The 14,314-nt window shown below is 38.5% G+C and overlaps 1 protein-coding gene across 1 annotated transcript in view; it reads right to left on the bottom strand.

Annotated features, from left to right (window-relative positions):
- Nucleotides 1-13,660, bottom strand: part of Arr1 (arrestin 1) — a 61,560-nt gene extending 47,900 nt beyond the window's left edge. The window contains exons 1-2 of the mRNA XM_067151821.2: nucleotides 13,551-13,660; nucleotides 6,116-6,306 (exon numbers count right to left, since the gene is read on the bottom strand). Of these exons, the coding sequence (XP_067007922.2) occupies nucleotides 6,116-6,306; nucleotides 13,551-13,659 (300 nt within the window). The 5' untranslated portion in view covers nucleotide 13,660. The remainder of the gene's footprint in view (nucleotides 1-6,115; nucleotides 6,307-13,550) is intronic.
- Between the last annotated feature and the right edge of the window lie 654 nt (nucleotides 13,661-14,314).

Genomic DNA, 14,314 nt, shown 5'->3' with positions numbered 1-14,314 from the left:
TATCGGAGATGAGTGGCAACAGAAGACCGAAAGCACATCACAACAAACAATGGTTAATGTAATGTTACTGTTATTAAATTTAATGAGCTTTCTATATTGTATTCAAGTATGAAGGATGAGTTGTCCACCTAATCAATAGTTTATTTTACAAAGTGTCTTAAGCGATTGTGCACAATAAAACACTACTAAAATTAAACAAGAATGCCACTATTCTACTAAAATACATAATGTTATGATATTTACATATGATACAATAAAGGGCTTTGGCTTGCTGGAGTCCCACGAGTGCCACATTGCTAAAAGGTTAAAAATAGGGTACAATTCTTAGAGTTCAAATGGTCACTGCGGTTTGGTGTTAAGCTGATAGATTATAGTTTCTATATTGTAGGCCTTCACATTCAGTTTTCTTTCGACTCAGTGATACTGGTTGTTTGATCCATATTGACTAGTCTGAAACTATTACAGAACTATTTAAAATAGTTTTACTTGAATCTGCCTTACATGTCTCGGGAAGTCATCCATTCAAACAATGCAACACTATCTTTTGTTCTTACAGTTCAAAGAAGTTTTGTGTCCTAATACACCATATCAGTGAATAAAGAAAACTTATGAAATTTCTAACCAATTTCAAGACTCTTTCATAATGTAGTAAGTCTGTAGTTTGCAGTCTTTCTCCACATCGTAATGGTTAACTGCCGCCTTGTATTGCCAGAGTTTAAGAATGTGCCTGCACCACCTCAGGAAGACGACAAGAGTTTACTTTTTATAACTTATGAGATTCTGTTGAAATTAATGCTGTGTAAGATATACCATTAAATAAAAACAAAATGACATGTTTGATTCTGTCAAATCACACTCAAGGAATGTAAAAACATTTACGTTTAAATTTGTTTGTATGCTTTTAATACTTGAAAATTACAACTTATCACTCACTACTGATCTGCATTTACGGCAGTCACCCAGGTAGCAGATTCCCTATCTGTTGTTTTCCTAGCCCTCTCTTTAATGATTTCAAAGAAATTGGAAATTTATTGAACATCTCCCTTGGTAAGTTATTCCAATCCCTAACTCCCCTTCCTATAAATGAATATTTGCCCCAATTTGTCCTCCAACTTTATCTTCATATTGTGATCTTTCCTACTTTTAAAGACATCACTCAAACTTATTCGTCTACTGATGTCATTCCACGCCATCTCTCCACTGACACCTTGGAACATACCACTTAGTCGAGCAGCTCGTTTCCTTTCTCCCAAGTTTTCCTAGCCCAAACTTTGCAATATTCATGTAATGCTACTCTTTTGTCGGAAATCACCCAGAACAATTCGAGCTGCTTTCCTTAGGATTTTTTCCAGTTCTTTAATCAAGTAATCCTGTTGAGGGTCCCATACACTGGAACCATACTCTAGTTGGCGTCTTACCAGAGACTTATATGCACTCTCCTTTACATCCTTACTACAACCCCTAAACACCCTCATAACCATGTGCAGAGATCTGTACCCTTTATTTACAATCCCATTTATGTGATTACCCCAATGAAGAGCTTTCCTTATATTAACACCTAAGTACTTACAATGATCCCCAAAAGGAACTTCCACCCCATCAACACAGTAATTAAAACTCAGAGGACTTTTCCTATTTGTGAAACTCACAACCTGACTTTTAACCCCGTTTATCAACATACCATTGCCTGCTGTCCATCTCACAACATTATCGAGGTCACGTTGCAGTTGCACACAATCTTGTAACTTATTTATTACTCTGTACAGAATAACATCATCCGTAAAAAGCCTTACTTCTGATTCCACTTCTTTACTCATATCATTTATATATATAAGAAAACATAAAGGTCCGATAATACTGCCTTGAGGAATTCCCCTCTTAATTATTACAGGGTCAGATAAAGCTTCGCCTACTCTAATTCTCTGAGATCTATTTTCTAGAAATATAGCAACCCATTCAGTCACTCTTTTGTCTAGTCCAATTGCACTCATTTTTGCCAGTAGTCTCCCATGATCTACCCTATCAAATGCTTTAGACAGGTCAATCATGAAACAGACCATTTGACCTCCTGAATCCAGGATATCTGCTATGTCTTGCTGGAATCCTACAAGTTGAGCTTCAGTGGAATAACCTTTTCTAAAACCAAACTGCCTTCTATCGAACCAGTTATTAATTTCGCAAACATGTCTTATATAATCAGAAAGAATGCTTTCCCAAAGCTTACATACAATGCATGTCAAACTGACTGGCCTGTAATTTTCAGCTTTATGTCTATCACCCTTTCCTTTATACACAGGGGCTACTACAGCAACTCTCCATTCATCTGGTATAGCTCCTCCGACCAAACAATAATCAAATAAGTACTTCAGATATGGTACTGTATCCGAACCCATTGTCTTTAGTATATCCCCAGAAATCTGATCAATTCCAGCTGCTTTTCTATTTTTCAACATTTGTATCTTATTGTAATTGTCATTGTTATCATAGGTAAATTTTAATACTTCTTTAGTATTAGTCTCCTCCTCTATCTGGACATTATCGTTGTAACCAACAATCTTTACACACTGCTGACTGAATCCTTCTGTCTTTTGCAGATCCTCACATACACACTCCCCTTGTTCATTAATGATTCCTGGAATGTCCTTCTTGGAACCTGTTTCTGCCTTAAAGTACCTATACATACTCTTCCATTTTTCATTAAAATTTGTATGACTGCCAATTATGCTTGCCATCATGTTATCCTTAGCTGCCTTCTTTACTAGATTCAATTTTTTAGTAAGATCCTTCAATTTCTCCTTACTTCCACAGCCATTTCTAACTCTATTTCTTTCCAACCTGCACCTCCTTCTTAGTCTCTTTACTTTTGTATTATAATAAGGTGGGTCTTTGCCATGCCTTACCACCCTTAAAGGTACAAACCTGTTTTCGCGTTCCTCAACAATTCCTTTAAACCCATCCCAGAGTCTGTTTACATTTTTATTTACCGTTTTCCACCGATCATAGTTATTTAAAACTCCCTCATACCTGTTTTATCTGCCATATGGTACTCCCTAACACTTCTAATTTTAAGACCTTCCTTTCATTCACATTTATCTTAATGTAACAGTCCCTCTCTCTTTGCTAGTGCAAGGCGGTGTATATTACATCAGACAGAAGAACACAACTTCGACACACTGAAGATCCTAACAGTTATAACTGACAACAGATGGCTTCAAACAAACAAACAAACAAACACTGAAGAACTTCACAGTTATAAATTAAATAAGTCAAAACTGAACAAGAGTTTTATATTACATCATCATTTACCATCTCCAGTTGCCCTGGTGTGGTGTACGAGTCCCCTCCATCCTTGTCTGTCCATAATCTCCTCCCAATCTCCTCTTCTCTCCTCGACATCTTCCTTCACCAGATCTGTCCATTTTCCTCTGGGTCCGCCCACTGGTCTTCTCTTCTTGCACTCATCTTTCTTACATGGCCAAACCAGTTCAGTTTTGCTTCTTGAATCCTCTGTAGTAGGGAGTCTCCTATTCCCACCTCCTCTCGGATATTTTCATTCCTGAACTTGCTCTTCCTGGTCTTCTGTATCGAGGTGTGCAGGAACTCATTTCTGCAGCTTGGAGTTTTCAGTTGTCTTGTCTCATTAATTTGGTGTTTCCTTATACGTGAGGATCTTTGCTTTTAATGGTGCTTGTTTATCCCACAGCAGTTGTCTTACTTGGTGCTAAAATTGCGTTGCCTTGCTAATTCGACTGTCCACCTCGTACTTTGCAGGGTTGTCTTTTTATACTGTACTACTCAAGTACTTAAACACTGTACAGTTAGGTGTCATCTCCCCTCTATAACCATCTTAGCCTTGTTGACTCCATTTCTGCAGCTATCATTTTTGGTTTCACCTCAGGTCAAGTCCTGCTGCTCCTTTCACAGAGGGGTGACAAAGCAATGCCTTGCTATACTCCTCTCTTCGTTTCAAACGATTTGGAAAGCCAGCAACTCACTTGCAAAAGACTTATGGTTTTATCATCTTCACTTTTGCAATAAGACTGTCATACTCTCCCAGCCCTTTTAGGCATTTCCGGATATGTTCCATTGGTACACTATCATAAGCCTTTTCGATGTCTAGGAATAGTAAAAAAGTGCTTTCCCTTTTTCCCAGTGCTTTTCCATTAACATTCTGACAGTAAAGATAAGGTCTTTAGTTGTTCTTCCAGGCCTACAACCATATTGTTCCTCTTCCAATAAAGGTTCTACAATTTCTCTTAATCTACTCTATGATTTTTTCCATAAGTTTTAAACCATGAAAGAACAGAGTAATTCCACTGTAGTGGGATAGTGTTTTCCTGTCATACTTTGTTAAAAGGTCTATATAACCACTGGACTGCTGGATTACCTGCTGCTCGCAACATATCTGCACCTAACTCATCCACTCCAATTGCTTTTCTTTTCTCATACTTTTCATGGACTTTTCTGTCTCCAGCCATGTAATTGAGGGTTCTATGCTTGTATTTTCCTCGTTACGACTACACGGTTCCTCACTGTCTGATGTAGTGCATGCTACTCTCTTTAAGAGATTACCAAAAAAGGCCATAAATTAATTTCTGATTTCATCTTCTTCTCGCACTAAGGTTAGGCGTAGGGACGTGGTGACCGCACTGCAGTCAGCCTCCCGAGTATTAGTGGGTAAACCATAGATCTAGCTGACATGAGGAAATGCTTGTCAGGCAAAACCCCGAGCAATAAGACATGCCCATATCAAACAATAAGAAAAACCTGTACAACTTTCCATCACCGGACGAGTTGGGGGCGTGTAGCTGTGGCTTGCATCCGGTAGATAGTGGAATCAAACCTCACTGTCTACAGTTCTGAAAATGGTTTTGCGTAGTTTCCCATTTTCACACCAGGCATATGCTGTACCTTACTTAAGGCCACGGCCGCTTCCTTCCCACTCCTAGCCCTTTCCTATCCCATCGTCGCCGTAAGACCGATCTGTATTGAAGCAAATTGTAAACAGAATAACATTTTATCATTTTGTTTCTTCCCTTATGTGTTGCTCATACAGGCTGTGGCAGAGGAACTGGCCCCGAAGTGATGGTGGTTCCAAGGAGGGTGGAGGTAGGCACATCTCTGCTTGACTTGGTGAGCATCGTGAAGCGCACGTTCACCTTTCTAACAGTCGCTCAACGTGCATTTCACCCCCATGGTCGTGATCCTGGTCGGCAGTCGATTGTAAACAACTTCAGGGAAAGTGGTGATGTGAAGGAATAAACCCTGGATTTCCACGAACAGCCATTCTGTTGTGCAATCGCCCGAGCGCTCTGCCCGCAAACATGCAGCTGCTGTTGTGTTGTGAGGCAAATCCTTCACAGTGATGAGGCTCATTTCCATGCACTATTGGAGCCCTGTGAACCCCAGACTACTTCATCAGCGTCCCCTACATTCACAACGTATAACTGTTTGGTGTGCACTATTGCGAGTTGGAATAATTGCCCCATGGCTTTTTGAAGAAAATGAACGGGTGACTGCTGCCCGTTATGTCCACAGGATTCAGGAGTATTTCCTGCCAGCACTCAACGAGATGCACGGGGGAGATGTGTGGTTCCACAGGACAGCGCCACGGCAAACACAGCGTGTGCGTCAATGAGTGTTTTGCAGGAACACTTCCCAGGGCACCTCATCTCCTTGAGGGGCGATCTGCACTGGCCTGCACAGTCACCTGATTTAGCCCCATGCAAATATTTTTTATGGGGCTATCTAAAATCAGTTGTTTACAACGATTGTCCTCAGACCCTGGCTCACCTGAAGAACAACATTCGTCACGCTGTCGCCAACATACCTGTTGATATCCTGGAAAGACTTGAATGAAACTTCCAGGTTCGATTAATGCAGTGTATTGAGAATAATGGACACCATCTGCCTGTTACCATCTTTAAAACTGTGTACTTGATGCTGTTCAAAGAATTAAATATACATCTGCATTACTTCATTTTAATTGAAATTCCAAATGAGCAAGTTGCTCTGTACTACTGCTACTCCACTCCTGTATGTAAGATTGGCACATGATTCCTATTCCTTTTTTAAATACACAAGAAGTATGTCCATGTTCTGAAATGTTAGTTACCTGCAGTTTTGTGAGGTTCTCCTCCCTCTTCTCAGGAGGTGGGTAAATCTGTTCAGAAGAGAGATATAATTCTTTCTTGAAATTGAGTCCCATGACTTCGTCTTCTTCACGGCCATATCTAAAGCTGCATATTACCTGACCAAATATCTTACGATTGTTCACGTAGTCCGAATCAATGAGAATGACGCCATCTGTAAGTACAAGAGCGTAATTGTGAGGCACTTTGTCACAGTGAAACTGTGTTACAAAAAAAGTTAATAATACTTCCCCATGCAGTCACATTTTCTAGGAAATTAGAAAAAGAAATATTTTGTAAGACTCATTTATTTTAGATACTTTATGGGCTTTTATTTTATTTTTTCTACTACTAAATGCAAATATCCTGAAACACTGTTCAATCAAAACAGCCCAGAACAGAGTTCTTTTTATATGTGATGGAGATGTAACATTTCTGAAACAAAAAGTAGAAAACTGATAAATATAGAAATCTTATTATTTAATATATGGTCTGTTATAACATAGACTGCCTAATAGTCAGAACTTTTGATACTGAAGTTTACTAAGTTTCTGTTATATCAAAAAGTTCAACAAATGTCAGTAATTCATTAAAGAACGAGCTGACGTGCTTCGGAATGAGCAGGCCGCAGAGAACTGCGAACGCAGCGCCTCACATGAACCAGTATGTTAGGTACCAATAGTTATCAGAAAATGTATGTACCAGAGGAGGGATGGCATTAGAAAAAGAAGAAGAAGATTATTGATTTCTCCAGCTATTCCCTGCCAATATTCACATAGATTTACTCGGCTAATCCCATCTATAGGAGATGAGTGACAGTAGAAGAGACAAAGCACTTTACAACAAACAATGCTCAATGTAATATTATTGTTTATCAATTTTATGAGTTTTCAATATTGCACGCCTTCACATTTAGTTTCCTTCCATCTTTCATGACCCCCTCTTCAAGTGATCGTTATTCTTGAAAGGATCACCCCATCACGATTTTTTATGATTTCTATAATAATCTTCACAATTTTCCTTGTCGATATGGACCACTGACCATGTGGTTTTACACCTCAAGACAACCATCGCCAGTTAAAACGACTGAACAATGCTCGGCATTGATATGGACTTAGCAACAAAAATATAAATTCATGAATTTCTCAGTTATCATAGCCAATGTGGTAAAAATGTATGTCATAAATCATCAGAAATTAAATTCTATATAACTTTCGTTATGTAGTATTTATCGATAGAAGCACTAATAATATAGAAATTTGAGAATTATATATATATATATTTTTTTTTTTGCTAGGGGCTTTACGTCGCACCGACACAGATAGGTCTTATGGCGACGATGGGATAGGAAAGGCCTAGGAGTTGGAAGGAAGCGGCCGTGGCCTTAATTAAGGTACAGCCCCAGCATTTGCCTGGTATGAAAATGGGAAACCACGGAAAACCATCTTCAGGGCTGCCGATAGTGGGATTCGAACCTACTATATCCCGGATGCAAGCTCACATCCGCGCGCCTCTACGCGCACGGCCAACTCGCCCGGTGAATTACATTTTAGGTCTTCCCCTAAAGTACCATTTCACTTACTGTGAATAAAATTATTTATAGCCTAGATTGTAGAGGCTCATTCCCTGACTTTACATACTGATTTTCATTAAATTCTGTTCAGCCATTTTCTCATGATGCCCCTATATACAGACAGACAGAAATGGAAGAAAATGTAAAAGTGCATTACTGTGGACACAGCTGGTGCAGAAATACCATCCTTTTTTAAATTCTGAGCAATGTAGTGACAAAAAGCTCTTATTTTATATATACAGATGAGAGCATAAACTAATAAATTTTTATTTCTCTGTATGAAGCTTTCTTGTATTACCATGCTGACTCCTGAGCCGATGCATTGTCCAAGCTAATAGTTCACTGTATTCTGCTGAAATGTATGTATGGTTCTTCTTTACGTGTCGGTTAACTTCTTTTTATTTAGTGGCACATACTACTGTGAATAAGCAGGAATAGTGAACAACCCAAGAATTAACAATCAGTCCTATAACACGATCCTCTTCATATTGAAAACTACACAACACTCCTCCGTGTGCAGGTTATGTGGTGGCACCAGAATAACTTTCACATGGTTCCAAGCCACGTTGGGATTGTGGGAAATGAAATTGCGGATGAAGCGGTACACCTGTGGGTGTCCCTGCTAAAGATATTTGTTCTCAGCTATGTCAAACCATCTTGGTGTCCTGGGAACTGCACTCGCTAGCTATCTGAACTCCCAACAAGCCGAGAGCAATTAAGGAGAGAACTACCGTGCGGGCCATAGTATTGCGCAGACTGAGGATAGGTCACGGACAATCTATGCACTCTTATCTCTTGAAGAGGGAAGGAGTGTGTTCTTGTGGCGCCGACTTCACCTTGGCTCACATCTTTACAGAGTGCGCCGGTCTCTCTGGCCTAAGACGGAGCCTCCACCTGCAGGAGACACTCGAACACGTACTAGCCCGATCTCGTCATGTAAATTGCCAGTGTCGTGTTACTCAGGGAACTCGCATTCCCTATTGATTCGATAGCTCGATACAATAACGTTTGTTTTGTAATTCATTTCAAAATGTCAAAATTCTTTCATTGAATAAATAATTTTGTTTTATTTTAAATTTATTTTGTACTTTATTTGTTCAGAGAGGATGATCACCAGCCCTGTTCCTGCACATGTTAGTAACTGGTACAGTGTCATGTAGCCTTCTAGAACTTCAACTGGCTTATGTAAATCAACTGGAGTTTGAGAATGTGTTCTATCTCCATTCAAGGTTAATGAGACAATCTGCGAAACTTATTTGTGGTTGAGACTAGTAATACTTGATTGGAGGCATTAGACATATTTATAACCAAGAAACTAGTACATTAAGCATTTAAAAAATTAGTACTGTAATCAAAAGTGAAATAATTAGTACAGTATGATTTTTACATATAATTTACATAAGTCAAATAAGCCAAGATTATTAAAGGCCATTATTTTCTGATATTTTTCATAAGCAGGAAATGCAAACAGCAAATTAAAAAAAAAAAAAATCAATATTTAACTTATTGAAACTTCTCATGATTCTCTGCATTGGACTAGGGAAGACATAACTGGTTCTGTACCAGATGGATTCGAAAGACTGACTGAATCTTGTGCATCCAAGAGAACATTTCATTATTTAGGTAGTAAGAGCTTGTACGTAATAAAAATTCTCCACTTCTTTATATTCCATGCAGTCCTCATGAATGGCCAGGGACAAAGCACAGGACAGCAAGTATTATATCACCAGTACAGAAAATAAGGAGAGATAGAATGAGAAATGAATAGAAATTGAAGATGGGAAGTTCAATTGATAAAATGGGAAAAATAAACTGAGAAGGTTTTGATATGCCAAATGGACCATAACAATGAACAGTCTCAGTGTGTTTATTAAACCGACCAATTACGTAAACATTCATTATTTTGTTTAACTAGGTTCTTCTAATGAGAAATGTAATTGTCACATCACTATGATGTAATCCAAAAAAAATATGTTCAGAAATCAAAATAACATTTTTATAAAAATTTACCTAAATTTCCAAACATCTCAAAAATGTAGTCAGATTTCAATTAAAATGAAAAATTTGTGTCAGTTTTCAGAGATTATTCTTGTAACTTCCAAAATAAATTATCTGCAGTAGGAATTCTCAATCTGTGATATGTGGAAGGTTGATAAGAAATGTTAAAATGTGACTTGATTTCAAAAGTGCACTGAAGGCTCAGCCACAGCACATGTGGATAGAGTACACTCTCACTTCCTTGATGTGGACCTCCAGCAGCTTTCACCGTGCCTCTTACTCAGGGTGTCCAGCTCCATGGCTTTGGTCACTGGAGTCCCGAGTTTGATTCCCGGCAGGGTCAGAAATTTTAACCATCATCTGTTAATTTTGCTGCCAGTGTGCTGGGTGTATGTGTCGTTTTCATCATCATTTCATCCTCATCACAACACGGAGGTCAGTGGAAGGTGTCAAATTTAAACGCGTGCACCTGGCGAGCGGAACTTGTCCTCGGACACTCCCGGCTCTAAAAGCCATACGCCATTTCATTTCATTTACCGCTAGGAGTTACCCCACCGCATTGATTGACAGCCATGAATTCAGTCCCTAGGCTCCCCAAGCAACCTAACCACACATTATCCTGGTCTGCACAAAATCTGTCACATTCAGTCTTGTCTCGTCCTCACCCCACAACCGTGATCTTCTTGAAAGCCTCACAGTCACATTGAGGTGCCCACCAAACCTCAAAAACACTCCTTCTCACTCAGTATGAACCACACCAAACCCCTGTGAACACAACTGCCAGCTACAATACCTAGCATCACCAACAAGTCTTAAGTCATGTACTCACGTCATTTTTCCAATCTTTACTCTTGTCTACCTCCCCCTCCCTTTTCCTCCCAACTGTGTCTACTTGTTAACAATAACCACTACTATTACCATTCTATCGTCCATTGACGATGGTGCAGCTGAAAATTTTCGAGCCATGATTTGTTTGTTTGCTTTTTTCCACGTATACGTACAATGTCGCTGTTCTTCATCTGCTTCAATGCTGAAAATGTTAATGACAGTACACCTCTATAAATAAACTGATATGAAACAATGGGAGCCTAAAATGTTCCGATTCAGTAACATACATTATAGAAACACATCCAGAGATAAGCACTGAACAACATACTTGTGTGAAAGTGTGTTCTAATCCCTTGTGATTCTGAAGAATGTAATAGAAACGGATTTCATGTTGAGCCTAACCTTAGATTAAAACTTTTAGCAACCCATCCAGATTTTAAAAGTCTAATATCAAAAAATCAGGCTCATCCATCTCAACAGTCGTAAAATATTTGAACACAGGAACCTAACTGTAAGCATAAAGAGCTTGAAAATAAACTTCTAAGTTGTTTTATTTAAATATCTTGATGTTTTGCAAATGTTTACGTTAGAGAGAAATGCTTTCATGCTATCATGAAACTTCTTATTCTCGTTTAATAGTTTTAAAAATCTTGTCTTGCTGATATATGTGAAACTTATAAAGTAATTTTATTTTTATAGGTTGTAATTTGTGAATTTGTGAAGTCTCTTTCTCCTTTTCACCTGCTGTGTTCCTAGGCTTTTACCACCCATATGTTTATGTTGAGTATTCAGCCCAAAGGCTGGTTGGATCCTCAATAACTCTGCCATCAGCTGTCATAGATGCCAAGGCATCGTTAAAGTGGCATACTAGGGACATGGGGAGTGAGGTAGTTACCTCACTAAGCCAGAAGTTGCTATTACATACCAGTCTGCCAAGTTCACTGAAATGCATACACCAACCAACCCTGTGAGCAACATTTTCACCCCATTCATAGCAGAGACTGGCTGCATAAGCCATGGCAATACTAACGTCCCTCACACCTTGGTCACTTTCATATTGTCAAAGCCAAGGATAAGACAGAGAGATCAATGAAAGTAAGAAGCCCACACAGCGCACTGCACTTGTCCTGCACTCCCCACATCAAGCCCTCGTCAGTGGCTGAGAAGAAATAGGAGTGATGGAGAGAGCAGATGTGCATATTGTCCTCGTCCTTTCTCACTATTCCCACACTAAACTGTCACAGTGTATTGTCAAGTAATAATTATTTCATTGCATTAAAATAAATTTAAAGAATTCATCTCTCGATCTTTGTGTTTTACGTTGCCATGTCTCGTATTCTTGAATTACAGAGAACACTACTGTTTGCTTCCAGTTATCTAAATATTAATGCTACCTGAAAGAAAGGAATGACAACTGCCTCCTAAAAACAGAGGAGATTTCTACTCCAGAATGTGCCTAAGTGTTGAACTGTTCAACTTGGCCAATTAGTCCTGGAGTAACTTACGGTAAGACACGTACTTGATTTAGACTTCCTGATAGATAAATCATTTAAAACTGAAATTATGTTAAGAACAAGAAAATTGCAATGCCCCTTCTCCCTCTTGTGAACTCAGTGAAGAGAGTCCTCAAGCACCTGACACCTACAAGATCTTACAAGTAACAACTCTCATTATTGTTCCGTATTGAAGATGACGTTAGGCATAGATATCAAGGATAATTTAATAAAAAACCACCTATTCAATACTTTCCACGTTTAATGTGGTTATTATCTACATGATTTTATGTAGACTTATTTGGTCAGGTACATGTTTCACCCATTATTTTGGGCATCTTCAGCCTGTAAACAACCTTTAGGTCAAGGTTTGGGACCTTTTTAACCAATATAAACATACCAATATATACACTATATACAACATATACATTATATATAATATATACAAACATAAGTCAATACAGTAAAGTTTTTTGGTCCTAATCTATCTAATATGGAAAATGTCCAAAACTAAAATGGATCTTCTTTTCGGTGAAGAGGATTGCATATCGGGGTTTATGTGACCCCTATATCATATTAAGTTCTTGACGTATCGTGTCTGGTGACAGGATGTGTCGTCAACAATAAGTGGAGATTTGAACTGATTGTAGGTTGGTCAAGATTGAAAATATAAATTTAAATTAAATGTGTTTTTAACTTGGCAGTTCTATTCTGGTTAACTTAAAATGTTCAAAACTAAAAATAAAATGAAACAGGCTGAAGATGCCCAAAATAATGGGTGAAACATGTACCTGACCAAATAAGTCTACATAAAATCATGTAGATAATAACCACATTAAACGTGGAAAGTATTGAATAGGTGGTTTTTTATTAAATTATCCTTGATATCTATGCCTAACCTACAAGATCACCGAGCCTTTCTATTGTCATCAAGTTGCAGCTCTTTAAACATATGGTTTAATGGAAGGCATGTTGTGGCTGCCATGAAAAATAAGGAGAGAAGGCACAATCACTACAGCACATTTACATAGGGGCTACGTGGTTTAGGTCACCTAGCTGTCAGCCCTCAAGATGGTTTTCCATGGTTTCCCATTTTCACACCAGGCAGGTGCTAGGGTTGTGTCTTAATTTTCCTTCCTTCCTTCCTTCCCTCCCACTCCTAGGCCTTCCCTATTCCATCGTTGACATAAGACCTGTGTCAGAGTGATGTAAAACAAGATGTATAAAATATCCCACATTATTATTATTTTTGTAGAAATGAAAAGGTTAGCACAGGATAGGGTGGCATGGAGAGCTGCATCAAACCAGTCTATGGACTGATGACTCAAACAACAACATTATTATTATTATTATTATTATTATTGTTATTATTATTATTATAAACCGTAAGCCAGTAATAAAAATAAGGGAGTTGAAATATTTTACCATACATATTTTAATTTTGTACTTCTGACCTTGCCTTTGCTCAGCAGTACTCGAGGAAAAAAAGAGCTTGAGAGTGATCTACAGGATAATAATGATACTCACCAACCGGATCAATGCTCGAGATATGGTCCACAAAATCACGCTTGCCCATGTACAAAGTAATCTTGCCATTGGGAGAGCATTTCTTATACACCTTGTAATTGACCACCATGATGACTAACTGAAAGGTTAAGTCATTCCTTGCTTATATAGTCACCTGTTCGCGAGGGCACTTCCAAGGTTTCCTAATTCAATTACAAGACAAAGTGGATCTCAAGCTTGTGTTAAGTCCTTTTCCAATAATCAAGCCCCACTCTAGAAATACCTCAATGGAAACGTGTTCATACAAGTTTCACCTTATAAACCAATTAACTTTTCAAGAGAACATGTCACGTTTTCAGAAACCCTTGTTGTCCTTTAAATATTAATGTCTTAGCCAAAGATATTGTTTTTAGGTTATTCATAATAACACTAAATTCCAAGTAAAGATATATTTATAACCAAGAGTAGGAATCAGAAGATTCTAAAAAGAATAAACTGTAGGAATTAAGGAGATTTGTAAAATTGCCTACACACAGTAGAGGGCAATCAGACTTATGGCTTGTGATAGGGACAGTACAGCAAGGCGACACAATAATTACAGCTTTGTCAGTAACGTGACAGCCACATTTCTGGATAACTAAGAGATAGATTTTTATGTGTTAGCATCATAGTTTTTCAAAAGTATAAAACATTAATCTGGCCCCGTGGTGTGGAGGTAGCGTGCCTGCCTCTTACATGGAGGCCCCGGGGTCAATTTCCGGCCAGGTTAGGGATTTGTACCTGGC

This window comes from Anabrus simplex, chromosome 7 (assembly GCF_040414725.1).
Source record: "Anabrus simplex isolate iqAnaSimp1 chromosome 7, ASM4041472v1, whole genome shotgun sequence".
NCBI lineage: Eukaryota > Metazoa > Arthropoda > Insecta > Orthoptera > Tettigoniidae > Anabrus > Anabrus simplex.
This window is presented reverse-complemented; position numbering and strand designations above follow the sequence as displayed.